The sequence below is a fragment of the Pyrgilauda ruficollis genome, unplaced genomic scaffold (assembly GCF_017590135.1).
Source record: "Pyrgilauda ruficollis isolate IOZ18807 unplaced genomic scaffold, ASM1759013v1 scaffold6, whole genome shotgun sequence".
NCBI lineage: Eukaryota > Metazoa > Chordata > Aves > Passeriformes > Passeridae > Pyrgilauda > Pyrgilauda ruficollis.
The window spans coordinates 3300619-3321475 of NW_024527710.1; the positions used below are offsets into that span (position 1 = coordinate 3300619).

A 20857-nucleotide genomic window follows, 5' to 3' on the forward strand; every position below is an offset into this window, starting at 1 on the left:
CTGAACTTGTTAAAATTCAGGTATTGTTTTTGTTGCTTCCGGTCAGTCTTTTTGTGTAACTGTTCAAAATAGGGATTTCTGAGGCCACAAATTTCTCCCAGGACATACTGGGAGAAACATGTTTTAGCAAATCACCCAGTTTCATTAGTTATGTAGGTGAGGCTCTGTGTGGTATGGTTAAGTTATATCAGGTCTTTGGATAGAACAGTGATCTTGCAAGGTGAATGCATAGAGAAGTTGTCTCCAGCAGTTTTCAAATCTGTAACATCTTGTATACATACAGCTTGTTGCATAAGAAGATGTTATAGCAGCAACCTGAAATGATGAGAATCTCTAAACTAGACTCTGTTTACTCAGAATCTGTTTAATCAGAACAGTAAACAAAACTTCTTGATCCTCTTTTTCATCTTTTTATTAAAATGTTATTTTTAATAGCATTTCTACCCTCACTCTTCTACCCCACCTGAAAGCTAGAGACAAGTCTAACTTGGACTGAGAGCTGAGCTGGTAAAAGCTTTGTATGGCTCCTTCATTCTCCTTGAAAAATGGTTCTGTCTGAAAATCGATTCTGTATGTTAATTCGACAATAGTAAATAAATTCACGGTATCCAAAGGACTATGCCATGAGGTCCTAAATATGTTAATGAATTGAAATTACATTGTATGTATGCACTTAATAAATTATTAAACTGGTTCAGACTTCTCCCACATCAGGTCTAATACTGCTACATCTAAGGTGATTCTTTGCAGCTGTAAATGTAGTTTCCAGGAGATTAACACAGGAAGCAGAGATGAGAAAGCAAGGGGAGTGCAGAAGTGCAGTGTGGTTACCCCTTACAAAGGGGGTAGCTCCAGTTTTGCATTCCATATGAGGTGTTAAGAGTGGGCTTACATGAACACTGATTAGGAAAGCAATTTTAAGAGACCCTGTGTCATGACTGCAATGTCCTGTCATTGTAAATGGTGACATTAGTAGTGCTGAGGAAATTAAATTAAATTCCTTCAGGAAAAGCTTTTATGTTAAAAAACAACAGTGTCTTACATGCTCTTCAAAAGTGAAACAAATACCTTTACATGACTAAAGTTTGATTGATCTCACTTTCCCTGAATGTTTTGTCAGCATCTAGATGAGGTAGCTATGGAGAACATGTATGTGTATACATAAATATTTACACATAAAAATATGCATGTACATAGAGTGTAGTGAGGTGTTGCATGATGTCTTTTTAGTAATCAGAGCAGTTGTTAAGCTGTGACTATTTGTGTTCTCCACCATGGAAATATTTATTCAAAGTGAAAATGCACGAGGAGCTTTTGAAAGTGATAGTTTGTGTCACTATTGTGCTTATCATGGACCAAAAGGAAACGCACCTAAACAGTCAGCACATTTTCTAAAATCAACAGTATTATTTCTTTCTAGGAAGGTCTTTTCACATTGAGTCAGTGAGGTTTCACAAGCACAATCAAATCTGAATGCTCCCTGCTGCCCATAGTAGGGACAGGGGTGCGGGTTATTCCAGTGGCCTTGGTGACAGCCAGCCTTCCCCAAACCTTCCTTCCTGCTCTCAAATGCACCAAAGACCAACAGAATCATGCTTAGTCTCTTTATTGCTGGGTTACTTTCCTGTCATGTTAGTGAGTTGAATCAGCTCCTAGGGAAGGCAGGTTTGGTCAGCATCAAAAGAGGCATAAGATAGCTGGAAAGTGTTGGTGGGAAGAAGAAAGGTGGAGAGACTGAGATGCCCTGGGTTTGGCTGTGGGTAGATGCTGGATGATTCATCCTGTCTCATAAACCTGCAATGTTAGGTTTTATTGATTTTTCATTACCTGTAGAAATAACTATGTAGGTATAGCTCTGTCAAACCTGCCATCCCACAGACTTGTTCATTTGGGTCCATCTCCACCCAGCTGATGTGGCCCCCTGTCTATGTGAAGCTGAGAGCCATGCCCTGGGTGCCAGGCACAGCATTTGTCACCTGCCAAACAGCCACCGGGCCCTGGGTCCTGTCCTGCAGCCAGGCTGGTGCTTCTGAGCAAGCTGCAAACAATATCCAGGCGTGAAGTCACGGTGCCCACAACGGCCTTGGCTTGAGGCATTCCTCAGCACTGGGGCCAACATGGTGTTTCCTGGTCTTCTTTAGAGCCTAGAAAAATGTTGAGCAGAGTCGTTCCTAGTTAAAACCAAACTGTATAATAAATATTCAGAAGTCTGAAGAGAGAACCTGTAGCAGGGCATATTCCAGGATTGACTTCCTTTTTGATTCTACAGCTGAGAGAGGGCAAGAAGCATTTGGTTAACTGAGTGGGGACTGTGGAAGAGTACAGTAGTTTTAGCCTTTTTTCTTTGTTGATTTTTTTAAAGTATCTCTTTTTGTATTTTTCAAGATAAGACTGAAGCTTTAAACTGTTTTGTGGAGGGAAGTTTTGTCTTGCTTGAGCACTTGATGAACATCAGTTTTCAAGGTTTGTTCAGTGAGACATTTACTGATAATGAACTTATCTTTAAAGGGTCAGGTACAGGAATTCAGCCTTCAATTGAACTTGTAATCTTGTTATTTTTGATTAGGAAAAAGCTGGTATGCTTTCAGTTATGGAGCCATCTTTCCCCGAGTTTTTCTCCTTCTTTTTGGCTTTTGCTGCTTCTGAGATCCCCACTGCATTTGATGGGAATGAAGCAAGTGGTTGCCAACTGCTGCACCTGAAAGCCTGAGTAACAAAGCTACGTTTCTTTATTTTATGAAGGGTGCTGTCCACTGATGAGGGTTTTCAATCCCTTTGCAGCTGAGGAGCTGGGAAAAGCAGCCCCAGCATGTCCTGGGGTGGCTGGCAGCGTGCGGATCACGTGTTTCAATGCCGCTGCTCTCATTCCAGCCCTGCGTCCAGCAGTGGTGTTTATCAGATCTTCTGACACACAGCACTGAGCAGATGTTCCCTTTTTTAGTATGGAGTGATGCTTCTGACGTGCAAACTGAGATTAGCAAAGGGAAGGCTTATAAAGTTTCATGCTTGAGTGAAGCACCTATATGTCTGTTTCTGACAGGCAGAACTAAGAGGAGGAAAAACCAAACCCCAGACCAAAAACCCTGTGTAGCTGCTTCTCACTGAGTGCCTGGTGTTGCAAGCAGAATGCACAAGCTTCAGTACTGGCCAAGGATTAGAGGCAGTTACTGCTCGCCTGTTCTTCTGATGGGCTAGTCACAAATGGCAAGGCTCCCATGCAGCCCTGGGCCAGTGACAAAGTTAAAGCAGAAGATGATTGCAGGAAGTTGCTGTTGAGCTGACAGCTGTACCATCTGGTACTCTGCATTTCTGTGGCTGTCAAAAAGATATTTTTGAAAGGAAATCACTTCTCTCTTAACTCTCCAGATGTGCATGCATCCATATGCACCAGCATCCAGAATTCATTGTTTCTCTCTGAAGACCAAAATATGACTTGCTGATAATTGAATTGACAGATAAAAGCAAGACGTCTTATTGAAAGAAGAGCCCTGTGTATGCAGGTGTAGTGAATGCCAAGTGTTGATGAAGCTTAGGGGGACTAGGTAGGAATGGTTAAATAGAATAATAGGGGCTGAACTGGAAAGAAAACCAACTATTGAGAAGGAAAGGAGCTCATAGAGATGGTGAAAAAAAGGGTACAAACAGAACTCCTGTAAGTTCAGTGTGTCTGTGTGAAGAAAAGGAAGAAGCTTGGGCCAGATAAAAGAAATTAAATAGAAGGAAAACTTTGGCTATGCTTTTACTTTGAAGCTTGGATAACCTATCAAAAATAATACTAATGTTATGAATTAAAGGAAAATCTGTTAATGGTTTGTAGAATTGTGTGATACTGTAATTGTTTAGGAATGCTTGTGAAGTGTCTAATAGATTCAGTAAAAGCAATTGGAAAATTTTCTAAATTGCAAGAGTAGCTATCAGCTCTGTGGTTGGGATGCCCCTGAACCAGTAAACACAAGACACCTCTCAATCTCTCTGATCTCATTGGGGTTGCTCTCATTAGTCACCAGATAAGATAAACTCTTCATTGCATAGTAGTGGCCCTTGGACAACCAATGCCCCTTGGACACTGTGTATTTTTGAGCAAAAGATGGCTGCATATGTAGTTCCAAATGAAAGTCAGTAAGGATCAAGCATGTGACAGCTGCCTGCAATTCTGAAAAATTGCCATGGGATATTTTAAATCATTATGATAAGAAAAGATGAAAAAAAAAAAAAAGGCAAAACAATCAACAAAATCCACCTATGCCAGAAATCTTACCTCTTCCCCCCCCTCCGCCCCCCCCCCAGTCTATGTATTTTATAGTCTTACTATTACTGTATATTTTGGTACCTTAATCTATATTATTGATACTGCCTGAGATGGGAATCCAGCACTTTTTCTGTTGGTTTGAAAATCATTAGAACTAGTATCACCACTTTCAAGAATACCCATGAGTATGCAAAGAACTGAAGTATATATTTGCAATGTAAATAGGTAACATTTTGCTGCAAGAGGCTCAGAAGACTTGTTTCCTTAGATAAGCACAGATTGCTGAAGTTTACATGTGTGTTTTTGTGCATGCTCTTTGATGAATTGTTGTATGGCTGATCCTGAAAATAAGTATGGTTCTCTCTCTTTGCCTCCTGAAACTGATTTTATGAAATCTGTGATTTTCTTCTCTGTCATCTTTAATTTACCCAATTTTAGGAATACAGTAAAAGCAGTAACGTGGTTAGGCTGGTTTGACAAGTTCCAATACTGATTTATTAAAAATAAATTGGTTCTGAAACCTGGTTTAGAGTTTTTTGCTCTAAGCAGGCATTAAATTTTTATACAGTTTTTTTCTCTTTTGGCCCAAATACAGCGCTCTCATGTAAACCAAGCGGAATGCTTCCTGTTGTTTTCTGATAAAAAGTGCACTTCCATTCATTGTCTCCATGCAATTTCCTATCTTTCTGTGGTAAAGAGGGGTAAATCTGAGACAATTTATAGGCTACCTCTAGGGAAAATAGACTTTTATAACATGAAGTTGGAATGTTTTTGGGAATAATGAACAAGGAATGTTAGAAATAGTTTGTGTCTGTTCTTTTCTTCCTCTGCACAATCACTTTGCTGAAGACAACTTCATCCATTAACAGTGATGAAAATTGAATGCTAAATTTGCTTCTTCTGTTAAGGCTTTAAGGCCTTTGATGTTTCTTTGCATTTTTAGGTATTGCTTGTTATCTCAGATAGTTTTTGTATCTTTTACAGTCTTGTTAAAAGTTTGTGATTTGAGTCAGGCATTTCTGAAATACAGCCATGCCTGGGGAGCAGGGGAGTCCTCAGTCTAACATTGACCACTGTTTAAAAAACTATGGGTGCTTCATGGGGCAGAAGATTAGTGCAAGAGAATAATCTGCATTTGATTTTTAGACTAGCTGCTTGAAACTTGGGGTTTTTTACTACTTGAGGATAACAAAGGGAAAAATTCAACAGTCCTTTTTGAAACATTGGTGGACCGCTTTGTTTTCAGTTCTTTGACATGGAAACCAGAAATTGTGCTTTCAGGATGTGTTTAAATGAAAGTCAGTGCATACATGCTGTTCTGTTTATGGGTATTAAAAAGATGCTCTTATGTTAGTGGAAATGTTTTCCAAATATTGGCTTGGGAGAAGGAATGGGAAGAGAGAGTAAGAGCATATGTGGATGAGTTTGCACATTCAGGCATGGAAAAATACTAGGAAGAGTTCCTGTAAGCAGTGTTTTGCAGCAAACCTCAAGAGAAGGTAGGGCTCTGACAGTCCTTCTGGTCAGAACGAAGTACAGCAGAGGTTACATAAAATGTAGCTCTGTGGTAGAGTACATCTGCTTTTGAAAGACTTCTTTGTTTTCCAGGTGCAGATGTTTGTTTTCTAAGATTATGCCTCATGGGTAGCAATGTCTTGAGACTGTGCTCAGCGGATGTTAAACCAAACAGGTTTTTCATTCATTGCCTTTTCTGTTTAGTTAGCTTAATATGTGTATAAATAAGACACCTAGAGTTTCTTTTGTTTAACAAGATTATTAACTGATTGGCCTTTTCTATCTTTGCCTTGCTTACTTAGGTATTGAAATAGAGTTTTGCTGTATAACAAAGGCATATGACTTTATCATTTCCAATTTTTCATTAAATGGATAATTTCGGTTTAATTCATATTTTCTAAGTAGCAGCACATTACTACAGCAGTTGAGTTTTGTTTGAGAGTTAACCTTTCCAATTAAACTTGGATCAGTTTTATGTCCTGATAAGGACAAAAAGATCAATATAAGCTTATTTTTCAAGTGAAAGAAGGAATTTCTGATTTAAAAATGTAATTTGAATTTTTTTCTACATAAAAAAAACTGTGAGGTCCATGCAGGTAACACTTGAAATTAGATCATCTCTGCTAAACAGAGATAAACATTGTGCTTTTACCAGTGGCTGGTAGCCATGGAAGTGGATGTTTTGCAACACATCCACCAGAGAGGCATAAAAAATTATTTTGCTTAGAAGGCAAAGCCAGCATCAGGAGTTTGCACCAAGCAAAACAGCAACTAAAAAGGTATGGGGCATGTAATCTGAATGATTCCCAGCGGGCCGGCAGATGATGTTAGATAGACTTTACTATGTATAACAGAAATGTCTACAGAAACTGCAGAAAACAGAGGATCAAAAGACATGGGAGATTAAGTGTAATCTAATGTGTTGAAATGTCTGAATAGTTTGGTCCATACATGGAATAAGTCTGGGCAGAGTTGATAATAGTGGAAAAGGAATTAATTGGGGGATAATGGTTGGGGATGGACAGCACATGGAGCAAGGGTCTAATTGCATGTAGCATTAGCACCAGATGTTAGTGTAAAGGTGAAGAATGTAGGTTAATGCATAATTCCACAGATTTTTTTTAAATTTTTTTTTTGTTCCTTGAAGAAAGGGGAAAGGTGCAGGGATGGTGTCATGGAGTTACTGGAGGTTAGTGAGCTTGATGCACTGGAATAGGAAACCACTGCTGAGTTTCTGCAAAAGCACATGTTTTTAGTTAGTACGACTTGTGTGTTTTAACTCCTTCTACAACCAAATCTTGCCACCTCTACTGGATATTTCTTCAGGATATATTTTTTCTCAGTAGAAGTTTTATAGCTCATTGAATTCAAATAGATACCTGTGGAGTCTGATATCTGGGGTGTTTTGGTTGGTTGGATTGGTTTGTTTTTTTTCAAAATAGCCAAAATTAGTCCTTGTTTGTGAATCTTCTCCTTGCAATTTTAAACCTCTCACCCTTATCCCAATGGTGATTCAGTCAAAAGTAGCTCCACTGTGAAAAAACTAAAGAACTCAGGGAGTTTAGTAAAAGAACTCCCTGAAAATTAAGGATCTGAAGGGAAATGTGTTTATTTATACAAATAAAAAAAATGCTTTAGACAGTCATCTTCTTTAGTCTTCCTCCTGGCCAGTATGAAGGTCTGATATTCTGTACACTGCATCCTTCTTCCGTCAGTAACACTTACTCAGAGAGGAGAATCATGTTACTCAGTACTATTGGACAGCCCAGCTCCTTGTGGTTGCTGATCATTGTGGAGGTGCTTCTGCTGTTAGTGAGCAGAAACACTGAGGTTTCCTCTATGCTGTTGTCTCTCGACACAAAGCTGTGTAATATTTCCAACCATCTGATCTTGTCTTTTCCATCTCTCAAGGCTGCTTGCCAGAATGAACTGGTCCTGAGCATTGATGTCTTGTTCAAGTGCTTGCATATGAGTGTGAAACTGTTTTTTTCATGGTTATCTTTAATGAAAGCTGCTCTTCATATTAATAGTGGAGGTTGTCCATTATCCTCTACATTCAAATTACTAGGAATTTGGCTTTCCAGGTGGTCTTCTGTGAAGGTGTGTGCAGGAAGGAATTTAGTATTTACTGTTAGAGAGCCACCCATACAGAATAAGTAGTAGTGACTTAACATTTTCTCTGGTAGTGATAGTTGCCACTTCCCTCTGTAAATTCTTATTTGCCTCAACTCTTGTGTATATTTTTTGGTATAAATACTTCCTTCAGTAAGAAACTCTCTATGAGAAGAAGGTTGTGTAGGTGGCAACAATTGCTCCATGTAGAACAGTGGCCCTTTGCCCATGCACTTTATCTTTAGAAATGAGTGGTGAATATCAAGGGAAAAAGTTATTGCTGAGTTTTGCTCAAGTGCTCTGTGAAGCTTTTTAGTTCAAGATTCATATGATTTCTGCTCTCTGTTGTCATTCAAAAGTAGGTTTGTTCAAGCCATCATTGTCACAAAGAGAGTTAAGAGAATACCCTTAAAATTAACCTTCTCTAAAAGAACTTTTGTGAAAGTCTCTCATTTAGGCACACTGAAATCTTCTTCAGTTAGCCTCCTCCACATCTTAATGTGCCTTTCAACATAAAGTGATGAGTTCTGTTTTTATACATAATGACTAGATTATTGTCATTCTCTCATTCAAAAATCAATTTCAGTTAAGCTGTCCTTCTTCTGATGAATGTTCTATCCCATTGGTGTGGCTTGTACCCTCTGTTGGGGCATATGGGAACCATGCTAATGTGCTGTGGAGCTCCCAGCACAGATTCATGCAATTTGTGGGAGCTGCTCGCTCTTTTCAGCTGACAACACTGCAGAAATCACCATGGAAATACAACAGAAACTACATTGCCCTTTACTATTGGAATAAAATCAATCACAGTTATGAGTTGGTCTTGGGTTGTTGTGTTATCCTCCTTAGTCTTACTCCCATTTCTGCTACCTTCTTACAGCAGAACACATGTTACTCATTAGTAGCATGGATGATATGGGAAACAAGAATGTTGAAGTTGGATTGAATATGTTCCAGATGGACACAGCTACACAGTATCAAACAAGGTTGGGTCTGCACTGATTTCCTTTAACATATTAATTGGAAGTGAAAAATAATTCCATACTCAACAATTGTCTAGAATTCTGAATTCACAAAGCATTTGCAATAAGCATTGTATTGGAAAATATATACCTAATAATTGGTTCTTATAAATAAAACAACCTAATCTGCTTTCCATCCTCTAAAGGTATTAAGCAACAAAAATTTGATTGGGGTAGGAGCCAGGATTCACTAACAAGATTAAGTGGTTACATGCTCCAAAGTTAAATAAAACCCAAGGATGGCTGTGTGTTCACTCACTTAAATTCTCAGCAGAGAAGGCACTAAACACTTGTGACAGCACTAGGATGGATAAACTGGAAGGTATCTTAGACCCTTTAAGTGCTTTGATTGGGATGGAGATGCAGGAGAATATCTGTACATATTTAGAGCTGATAAGGTAATATTGATGTTTTAATTGGACATTGATAATGAATTTTGGCAGGTGATGCAGGTGAGGTTGGCAGGAACAGGGTGTGAGGCTGGAGTGGGATACTGGCAAAGGCTCATCGTGGGGTTTGTGGAGGGCAGAGCAACAGTAAAGCCCAGGTAGGATGAGGCTGTGGTTTCATGTTGGCTTTTCAAGTAAGTGGTGTGGAGGTGATAAACAATCAGATTAGTAGAATTCTAGGGAGGACTTTGTTTTGATTTCTTTTTCAGAGTGGTAATATGCATTTTGTAGGATTTAAACTACATAGAGGAGGTAGCTGGCTTTCTAGTCAGAGAAAAGTGGCAGGAAGGAAGGAAGATGAAGGTTCTGTGAGGGAGCCAAAAGTTGCTAATTTGGGTAGAAGAGAGCTCTTGCCACCCCCACTGTAGTGTGACAGTGCCTTGTAGCAGCATCCACCTTTGAATGGGGCACATGTGCAGGTGCAGTAGGAAGGGCTGGAAAGAAATGCAGTTTATGAATGTTGAGCCAATAGCTCCAGCATTGCTATGGTGCATGCAGTATAAGAACAGACTAAAGTACGGCATAAATGCAGAGGAGGTGGCAGATGAGCTGCCTTTTGCCATTTACAGGCTGAGCATTCAGTGGACTTTGTGATCTAGAAATAATTTTTCCTTTCACTTGCTGCTGCCTGCAGGCATGCCAGTGTATGTGGGCATGGCACTACAGCTGGGTTAGTGGTTGGGCAGGTATGAGGATTATGATTTGGTATTGCCAGTGTAAGAGAAACGGTGATAGTGAGAGTCTTGAGTTGCTGGGAAGGGCAGTATGGGCCCAGGACACACCTACTCAGGCACTTGTGTGAAACTTGGCAAAAATTAGACAGCAGGAGCAACCTCTCAGTTATTTACCCCCCCACAGCATGCCTTGCATGTGGGCAGTCTCACAGCACGTGTGGTCTGATTGCAGTGGAGCATCCTCCAGGTAGTCCAGTTGTTGGTTCAGATTTCCAGGGCTATATCCCTTTCTCTTACAAGGCTGGCTGAAAGCAGTTCTATCAAATGCAGTAATTTCCCCAAAGCATTGGTTTCTTGGACTGTGCGGCTTAGAGCAGCTTTGTGCACCCCTTCCCTCCAAACAGATCTGACAGAGGGGACATGTCCCAGGCTGCCAAGGTGTGCAGGCAGGTGCTGTGCAGCTGCACTGCTGGAAGAGTGGCCCTACACCAGTAAGCCCTGCTCAGGAGTGGCACAGCACGTGGGCTTGCTGCCAGCGAAGTGACGGAATTTCTGCTGGAGATCTGGCCCCTGTCCAGCCAGGGTGGAGCACAGGCAGAGCAGGCATGCCTCATTCTGCCCGTCCCTGTGCAGATAAGCTCAGCTGCACACAGTCATCCAGGATGTGAACTTCTGCTCCCTCCGGGACTGTTTCCATCTTGCATGTTGAGCAGAACGGAGGGATTTCTTAATGTGCATTTGAGGTGCCAGAAAAGGAGGCATTTACAGCCTGAGCGAAACAAGTCACAATCACCTTCCCCTTGTAGGATGTGAGGGGAAAATCCAGATCTCTTTTACTCTAATGTATTAAATTTGTTCAGAGTAAGTACCAGATGAAGGCTGGAGGGGAGGATTGGCACATGTCCTGCATGGGAATAGGTGTTCGCAAGGAGATCACAAGGGAGGTATTTGCTTTTTCTCCTCAACCTTTGCTAAGTAAAATGCACATTTTTTATCAGCAGCTCCATTTCTGGTTTTGTTCAGTCTTGCGCCTTGTTCTTTGTGGGTGAGTGTGTGTTCTGATTGAAACATCTTAACCATCAATTCCGTTCTGGCTGACCAGAAACAATTCAATGAACAAGTGCCCCTTTCCTTCCCAGCTCAAGAAATGCTTGTGGAGTTTAGAGAAGTGTTTTGTGCAGGTTGTGTAACATGGTGTGCTGTAGGACTTACACATCAGCGGCTGGGCTAATTTATCAGTAGGTTCTCTGATCTGCTCTTATACATCAGGAAAATGCAGCCTCTCTGCTGGCTTTGTTATCGTTACAAATCCTCAATATTTCTTCAGCTGTTACAAAGGGCAACTTTTTAATATTTTTTTTTTCTTCAACTGAATCGTATCATTGCTTGGACCGGTTGCATTTTGTATGTGTCTTCTTTAAAAGGAGTTAAATAAAAACCAGAAAACCTCCAGTCAGTGCTACTTGGTCAGTGCTACTGCCAAGCTCCTCATTTAGGGAGAAGAAAGTTTGTTTATCCTCTGTACCCCAAGCACATGCATGAGTAATTTATGCCTTGAGCATTGCCTTTACAAATATTCCTGCTCTGTGGGAGCTCATAGGATATGCACTACGCACTGGTGGGTTTCAGGAACGGCCTCTTTGTGGCCCGAGGCACTGCAGAAATCTCCCTGTGCTCAAGGGCTTTGCTTTTTCCCGATAGTCTGGTTTAAGACAGACTCGACTTGTGAGTAAATGGCCATCTGCAAACTGTATTTTGAAAGAACCATGGTTTTAACCAGCAAAGTGTAGGTCAGTGCTAATATAATTAAACATAAGTGTACACCAGTGTCAGATGATCTCTAGTGCTACAATAGCTGGCTTTAGACTTGACAAAACCAGATAGAACTCTTCCATTTAATCAGTTGAGGATTTTCTTTATTTTGAACTTCCTTCAAAGGAAGCATTTTACTTCAATTGCATATGTGCACAACTTGGAAAAAAAATTATGCTTCTGCCTTGTATTTCTCTTTTATGCCTGGCAGCCTCTGAACTGACTGGTTCATGCGAGTCTAATTCTTATCTGAGTGACTTTGGTGCAAATTAGGGGTTAAATCAATTACGTTCTCCTGCGACCTTCTGAATCAAAAACATACATGTATCTGTTACTGTTAGGGGTGGGCTTGAGCCATTTTGGAAAAGCAGGGCTGCTTTTCATAAATATTTGTCTTGATTTAGTTTCCTGGGATATAGTTTAAATGTAAACTGCTCTGTATGCTTTGCTTTTGTGCTATCTTGCTCTATCACATCACACAGTCTCACATACTATATAAGAGTATGGCACTACATCATGCTGTGCTGATTATTTGAAAGGGCGTACACTCTGTTTTGGACTAGATAACTGTTATCAGTGCAGATAATTGCTGTCAGACACAAAATAGACTCAGTAAACAAACATTTCATTTTATCATGTGACAGATGCCTGCTGTTTTGTACTAGGTATTTGAATGATGTTCACTATAAATCAGCACTGCTTCAAAAGCAACAAATCCAGCTCGCCCAAATCCTTCCTGACATAATTACCTTTCTGGTAGATATTAAGTTTTCATTGTTATATACACGTGATGGCATTTACAGTTGCAGATAACAGTGTTTGACATAAACATCTAAAACAAACCAATTTCCCTGACCACTGTCACTGGTGGTGGTGGGGGTTTTCTTGTTTGTTTTTTTTGGAGGTTTTGTTGGGACTGTTGGTTGGTTTTGGTTAAAATTTTTTGGTTGTTTTGTTTATTTTTGGTTTTGTTTAGTGGGTTTTTGTTAGACTTTTTTCCCCTCTCTTTGTTTTCATCTCTAGTAAAGAATACCTTCAGTTCTGGAATTCATAGTTGAAAATTTAGGCTTTCAGAGAGAAACAAACCAATGAGCATATTCAGGACAACTTAGAAGTGCAATGGGAATGAAAGTCTTAATTTTGTGGAGAATGGACATGAAGCTTCTGCTTGTGTTCCCATGGATTTTCTGAACAAAAGGACGATCGTTATTTGACAAGTATAAAAAATGTATTGCTTTTTCTTTCTCCCAGTGATGCATGTCTGTGTCTTTCTGTGCAGGTCCTGTGCCTCAGAGGGAATGTGTCTTATTGCCCGTTAACAATTCACACCCAGTCCATGCCTTATTGGAAAGCTTTACAGTCTTGTCTGGCTGTGCAAGCCGGGGCACGACGAGCCTGCCCCAAGAGGTGCACGTCCTCAATCTCAGAAACCCCAAGGAGGGTCTTGGCCATCATGAAAGAGAGGTAAAGGGGAAATTACTTTTTCTCCAGATCCCTGGTGATAAGTATGTCTGAAAATGGGATTATTATATGTTAATTTGCTGCATAGAGTTATTTCTGAATTGTCACCGAAGTACCACAAAGAACCATGTACAATTTGCATGGAGACTGTCCACCTACACTTTACATGTCATAAGAATAAACTGCTTCCATACCTAGCCACCCTCTTCATTATCTTTCACAACCACAAAGTATACTTAAAAAAGGTAGGGGGTGGGCAAAGGAAATAAGAAACAGATTTAGATCTCCCACAGGCCTTTGCAGAATTGGCTGTCTTCAAAAGCCGATCGTTTACCTAAATGTGTTGTAAATTAACATGAATACCTTTGGATCCCTGCCATGACCACTATAAACAAACACTGAAGTTTAGATTCTTTTACCAGTGTAATACAGCCTTAATGCTTCACTGAGGGGGGACTGCTGTACAGAAAGAAAGTGTTGCTGACTATGGTAGTCCAATTACTCATTTATGTGTGCTGAACTTGGAGGGACTGGCAAAAACTTCAGCTGTTCTGACAGCAACAGCAGAATAAAATTTTAGTTGTGAACTTGTGCCATATTGTTGTTTACTCTCAAAACACATCAAAACAGAGTGCCAAAGTACAAAGAAAACATTGCATGCCATGACAGCTGAGCCTTTTAGTTCATATTTTTACAGTATTACACACACAAATCCTTAGTACTGTGTCCTGTGGGAGCAACATGCGGGTACACAATTAGAGAATTTGTAAAGAGAGAACAAAGATGATTCTCTAACAGGGAGAAACCTAGGAAAAGAGGGTCTAAATCTGTGCTGAAAGACTCCACTTGAAAGTTCTTTCTTAGTGATTAAAATAAAGGCAGATACTCTTGGCCAGAATTAGTCTTTCCACTGACTTCAGTATCAGCCTTGTTGGGTTTGTGGTGACTTCAGCTCCATGTGTATTGTGTGCATCCATGAAACTTCAGCTGTTGTGTTCATTTTCAGTATATATATGTTCTTAAATGTCTAGTTTGTGATGAGAAATGATTTACCCTTTTTTTAGTAGATATCTCATTGACTTCCATTAATCAAAGTTGCCAGATCTTCTACTGTCATGGGATGAATAGAAAAATTATGGTTTTTTGGTAGGACTGTGAATGAGGAACAGATATTTTTATATTTGGAGGGGGTGGTGGGGGTTTGTTTTGGGATTTTTTTTTTCTTTTCGTGTTCTTTAAACCTTTCTTAGTATGCCAGGCACTGGATTATTAGCCTGATAAGTGTACTGTGAATGACTGAAAAAAGTGTAGGTATGATCAGTTCTCGGGACATGAAGACCAAATTATTGGGCTTTTTGGTTTTCTCTGGGTTTTGTGGGTTGTTTGCTTGGGGGGGCTGGTTGGGGTTGGTTGTTTTGGGTTTTTTGAGCATAGTTTCCGATGAGAACTAAATAGCTGTATGTAATTCTGCTGTAGATTTTTCAGTGCTTCTCTCCCAGAAAAATTTAAATCCATTGCTAAGTCATAGGCATATTTGGTATGAATAGATCTCACAAGGTAATCACAAGTTTTATTGAAAGTGAGCACGAGAGTGCCCGCATGGTTGTGGTACTGGGGGGCTTGTAACTTCTTGGTTACTAAAGGGTGCCCAGGGCAGGGATGAAATGGGCTGCAGCTGGAGCTTGTGCCTCCTGAGAGAGCAGCATGACTCAAGTGCATTTGCAAAAGCCCAAATCCAAATTTCCCTCTGGGCCGCTGCTGGCGCCGCTGGCGTGACGCGGAGCTCTGCGCAGCTGTGTGCGCGCACAGCGTGAGCCAGTGCACGAGCACGCAGGCTGTGCCCCTGCTGCCTGCTCAGAGTGACACAATGGCGGAATGAAGTACTTGGCTTTGAGTAAAAATACTTGCTGCCCAGCAGAAAGAGGCTGCTCGAGCCTCGTCTAATGTGCTTATGATAAGAAAGCAGTTTGCCCTAAGCAGACTTGTCTCTGTCCTTTGGGGGTGTTCTGAAGTGTAGGGCACTGAATAGATCCCAGCATTTGAAACCCGCAGCCTCCTTCTCCCATTTCCTGAGCAACTTCCAGTCACGGCCCTTGGAGATGGCTGCTCTACAAATGCACAGGAAGCTGGAGCAAGGTTTGCTGGCAACAAGGTTTTGCTGAGCAAAAGAGTGTAAACAACTTGGAAAGATCAGATTTTACTTACAGGATCAGACTCGGAGAACAAAGCAGAGCAAATGTTATCTTTTCCATTATTGTAGAAACCAACTCCAAGTGGTCCGTTGTCTAAAAGTAGAATGTACCCATCACCTTAAGTTACATGAGCTTGATTTACCAGCTGAGGTATTTCCTGTTGCCTGCAAATGCTGATAGCAAAGGTAGAGATTTGTTTATCATGTTGTATTTCCAGTAGACTCCAAAATAAAACCAGTAATTTTGTTTGACAGCACATTACTTAGATTTAGCAACATTGAAAGCATGTTTAAATAAATCACGTATTTGTTCAGAGGTTGGCTGAAGTTCTGATGATATGGAATTGCAAGATCTGAAAATTTTTAAGTGAAGGCTTACTTTGGAGGTTGGGTTGTTTCATTTTTAACCTGCACTGTGCTAGAATGCTGCTAAATTACACATTCCTTACTTGCTGGGAGGAGTGTAAACTTCCCCTAGCAAATTCCTTGGAGGGTTCATGCATTAAACGTACTCGTGCAGTTATCATGGTTCTCATAAAGATGCAACATATGTGTATGCATTAGTTTAACTCTCTTTGACATTCATGTAGAGTATACAGACAACAAACGTTCACAAATTTAAGCATAGGAGAGGTGGCTGATGAGGGGGAGGGCATGTGGCAGGGGTGATGCAGGCAGGTTTTTCGGTAAGGGTTAGTAAGATTTGAGTGCTTTTCCTTCCCTATAAACTGGGAAAAAGAAGACAAAAGACAGACTGGAAATGTATAGGAGCGTGTATTCTGAACAGTCTTTGTTAAACTGAAGTTTACCACTTCTGTGTTACGGCAGAAATCTGGTAAATATAAGATCACATCACTAAATGTTATCACATTTATGATCTTCAAGGAATTTGTTTGTATTTTAATTCATTAATCCCATTGGGATGAAATCTTGTATGTTGAGACTGGGAATGTCTTCTTTCTTCAAGTAAGAACCCCCGAAGTTCCAATATTTTTCAAATATTTCTTAGAAATGTCTTTTATCACAATTCATATTTGGCCATGCTTTATCATAGGAAATAGAATACGGGTGCATGTAATAGCCTCAAGTGTTTATATTGAACTTGGCAAGAAAAATGCAAGCCTTTTTTGTTTGTTTTATTTGATCAAATATTCCTGGGGAAGTGAGTGCGTGTGTGCATTTCTGTACTGATCTGGGTCTCAGCTGAATGCCAGGAACTACTGAACTCTTACAATAACTTTCTCTTTGGCTTTGGTTATCTTCACTGCTTCAGTTTCTCACTTTTTAGAAAGGAGATAGTTGCTTCCTCATGGAGCTTTTTGTTCTGAGGAAGTTATTGTTTGTAGAGTCACTTGGAAACTCTAGAAATTTGCACCAGAAGAATGTGTATAGAAGAGCATAAAAATTTTTTTTTAAGATGGAAATGACTCTTTAGGTATATTATCAAGTCCTAAATTAATGGAGGATTCTTTTCTTATGCCTGTTGGTTGAATCTCCCTGAGCTGCTTCGAGCACAGAGTTACAATTGAAATAGTTAACAGGAGAGAGGAGGGGCATATAAAGTTAATCTCATGTGAATACTTAGGATTGAATACATATGAATACATGGAATCAGAGTTCCTGGCAATGGATCCACTATTGTTTTCGTTGACATCCTCATCCTCAAAAACTTTAAGATGTTGTGCCTGATACAGATGTTTAACATGTGTTATATGAAATAAAGGCAGGAAAACTGAGGACTTGTCTTAATTTTTATAATTTTGAGTAACACCACTGAGGCTGTAATAATTTGATGGACCTTTTCCCCCACTGTTTAGTCAGTGCTACTTGGCAAAAAGTTAATAATAACAACTTTAAAATTTCCTTTGACAGTAAACATGATATTAAAATGGCTGTTAGCTCCTGGAGTAGGCTAATTATATTAGGCTGATCCTGAATTCAGAATAATTGTTCTGTGTCACAGTGTTTTTGGTTTTTATGATTTCAAGATCTGGGTGATAAAGGTGGTGAAAACCTAGTTCATTTTGCATATTATGCTACATATTTACTGTATTTCCCAGTGTGTTTGTTTTAACTGTTTTCAGAAGTTTAATACTACAACAGCCTTACCCAAGGCTATGTCAGGGAAAAATGTTTTGTTTCATGCTCAGGCATCCAGAGATCAGGAACAGCCTTGAGATTCAGCTCAGATAAAGGGGCCACTTTCTGGGCATATTTAAAACATGCTGACCTGCAGCACCAGAGTCATGGTCACAGGGAGCCTGGAGGTCATGTGCTGACAGCAGGCAGGAAGGGAATTCAAGGTTTGTTACTTGACAGCTGGACGTAGTGAGGATTTTGTTACCTCTTCATTTGTTTGAATAGGTACACAGTGCTGCACGTGGGTATTTTTAGTACTTCTGGTAGGTCAAAGGCCTTTGCTTTGAAGAAAAATAGATGCTTCTTTAGAAAAAGAAGCTCTGAGAGAGAAAACAAAGCACTGTGCCTCTGCCAAGGTACAGACAAATTCTGAACTTTGCAACAGTGTTTTTCTTTTCTTGCCTCTTCGCTTTCTGACCACCTTAGCTTGGCAGCAGTAGTGAATCTCTAGCTATAGCAGCAGACCTGCATGTTTCAATGCAAGTATGTTCAGGGGTTTTGAACCTTCAGCCTCTTCAGCTGGCCATCTCTCCCATTATACTGAGCCCATCAAGGTCAATTAGATCACTTCACCCATTACTCCTTGTTCTTTGATGATGTGTGGTTGATGAAGTTGTGCAGAGGCAACATAATCAGTCATCCTGGGTACACGGAATAACAATGGAAAATGAGTTTGGCCACCTGCAAGCCTCTCTGTCAAATTTGAGGTTGACTACTGCTTTTTATTGTAAACATTTTGCATGGTGTTTTGTGAGGGAAGAGTGCCACATAAGAAGGTTGAGAATGGGAAGTCCAGATGAATTACTGCTTCCACCAGTGCTCTGTGCCAGTGAGGTCTCAGAGTCAAGCTGTGAGTGACGCTGTGGCAAATGTACTCCAGGAACACCCTGTATTTGATGCTTGGAAAGCAGGAGTTCCTCATCACATGCATCTTTGATCCTGGGTTATTTCCAAAGCTTGCCCACAGCTTGTGGAAGCTCCATTGGCTCACCAGGGTGGTTTCGCAGGCTGCTGTTTACTCCCTTTACACACAGCCATGCCCAAGAGCCCAGCTGGAGTACTGGACTGAATCAGAAAAAAAAGTACATTATAGAGCTTATAAAGCCTTAAAAATAGCGGCAGCATGCGCCACAGAAATCGTAGTCATTCAGTGTCTGTCTGAGAGAACTCTGTGTCTGCTGAAAGCTGCAACTCCCATGCAGCTGATACATTAAAGTGACATTGATGTCTGAATTGCCTTCATGATGAACATGGCATTACCATATTTTTAAGAAATGGAGTTTGCTTGTTGTTTGAAAACCTTTACAATGCTCTTTCCCCTCTTCTTTTTGTTAGCACTTTGAGGCATCTGTGCTTGTGTAAAATCCCACCTTTTTTAATGTGGCTTTTTTCGTCTTGTTTGTCTGGACTGCAGTCTTTGCATGTTGTGTTTAGCCAGCTCAGGATTTGCTGGTCACTGGATTTGGCAGTCCTTTCGCGTTCTGCCCACCAGAACTGCCAGAGGAAGTCCTGTGTTGGCCAGAGGAGCCTGTTTGTACAGAGCCTGATGTCCTGCAGGAGCGTGGCTTGACGCGTGTCTGCCCTTAAAGAGGCAGCAGTGACATCTCATGACTTGGAAAGTGCTGTGCAAAGCCTCAGTATTTTCTGTTTTTAGAAACGGGCCTGTTTGCTGTGTGCAGAAAGTGAGCCCTGTTCTCAGTTGAGAGCTGTGTGGAGCGGTGGCTGAAGCCCTGCCAAGGCCTACCACAGAACACTAACGGGTTCAGAAGGAAAAACGTCAGTGAGTTTTCTGACTGCTCACAGTTTTGGGTTTTGCTGACTGCTGCTTAAAATGTCGTGTTGGAAGCTGTAAACTGGTCTCTCATTTTCCTCTGATGCAAGATGCTGCAGGTACTGATGTGCTCTTGCAGGGTTGTAGAGAGCAAGAGGCTGCTGCTGCTCTTTACTGGATGGGCTCTTCCTGCCTCTCTATGGCTTGGACGTGTAAGCACACTGCACGTGGGCTCACACGCTTCTTTTAATCTTTTGAAAGCAGTTTCCTTTTTATTTAATTTCTAATACTGTTTGTGAGCATATGTAGTACAGACACACATTTGCACAAGCTCTTACTTGGACTGGTGAGTTACTGACAATAAAGTAAACAAAATTGTTTCCTAAATCTGGAGCTGCTGCTAGGTTTTCTGTTTTTTTATGAGTCATGCACACATGCTGTTCCTTACCCTGGCTTGGAAAGCAAGAATTTCATTTTGCATGTCCACTAAAGACGTGAACACTGCATTTTACACTTTCTCTGTGACAGTGCCTCTTTAAAAGACACCTGTAGAATGGCGTTTCTTTTTTCCAGTCATCTGGATCTATGTGTGGTCTAGCTGCAAACCCTGAGGAACAAACTCTTTTGTGTGTGGAGGCTTTCAAATGGCATAACTCTCTGCCCTGCAGTCTGTCATCTTTTTCATGTTTGTTTGTAGTATTTATTTGCTGTCTGAAGCCCTATTATCTCAGCCTCCTCCCCTTCCCCACCTGCACCTTGTGAAACAGTGGAAAGTATGATGTTAAACCATTAAGGATACACCCTGAGATTTGGAAATTCTGTATTCATTTACCAGGTTTGCCATGATATTTTTTAGACACTATGTTACATCTGCATGGTGTTTTGCTGTGTCAGCTCTAGCCTCAGAGATGAGATAGGACTAGTGCTGTCTCTGAATACACATAGCATTCAGTGCTAGTATTGTACTGAGCCTGGACTAAAGAGACCTGTTGAGAGCTGAGATAGGTCAATACTTCAGTGATACATTAGTGCAGCTCGGGCTTTTCTGCTGGGTGGTTAGCATCTATCTAACATGCTGAAAATACAGGCAGTGGAAACTTGTGTTTACCTGAAATAGCCTGTGTAGATTAGTTTAGAAGCAAATGCATTTAAGGAAAACAGTCCTGGCAGATACTTGTCATATGTCTTTTATCTCTCAGTTTAAGAAGCTTTTTCTTTGGGACAGGAGCTGCTTTTTAGTATGTAATCATATATCCTCTGACACAGTTAACTGCCTCCACACCCATTTTTTTCTCTTCAGGGCACTGGATATCCTGTTACACAGCTACCTAGTTTAGGGGTGGGAGAAGGGAAGGCAAATTAAAATTTGCAGCTCAGGCGATGCACTGAAGGAAAACTTAGATCTGCAATATATGTACAAATAAATATGGACTAGAAAATTATCTGGAAGTTTGTTTCATTT

General features: G+C 40.6%; 1 protein-coding gene across 2 annotated transcripts in view; it reads left to right on the forward strand.

Moving 5' to 3' along the window:
• The window catches only part of TGFBR3 (transforming growth factor beta receptor 3), a 115104-nt gene that overhangs the window by 31188 nt on the left and 63059 nt on the right, over nucleotides 1–20857 (forward strand). For both annotated transcript variants that reach the window (XM_041483125.1, XM_041483126.1), the window contains exon 3: nucleotides 13113–13297. In XM_041483125.1, coding sequence (XP_041339059.1) covers nucleotides 13113–13297 — 185 coding nt within the window. The remainder of the gene's footprint in view (nucleotides 1–13112; nucleotides 13298–20857) is intronic.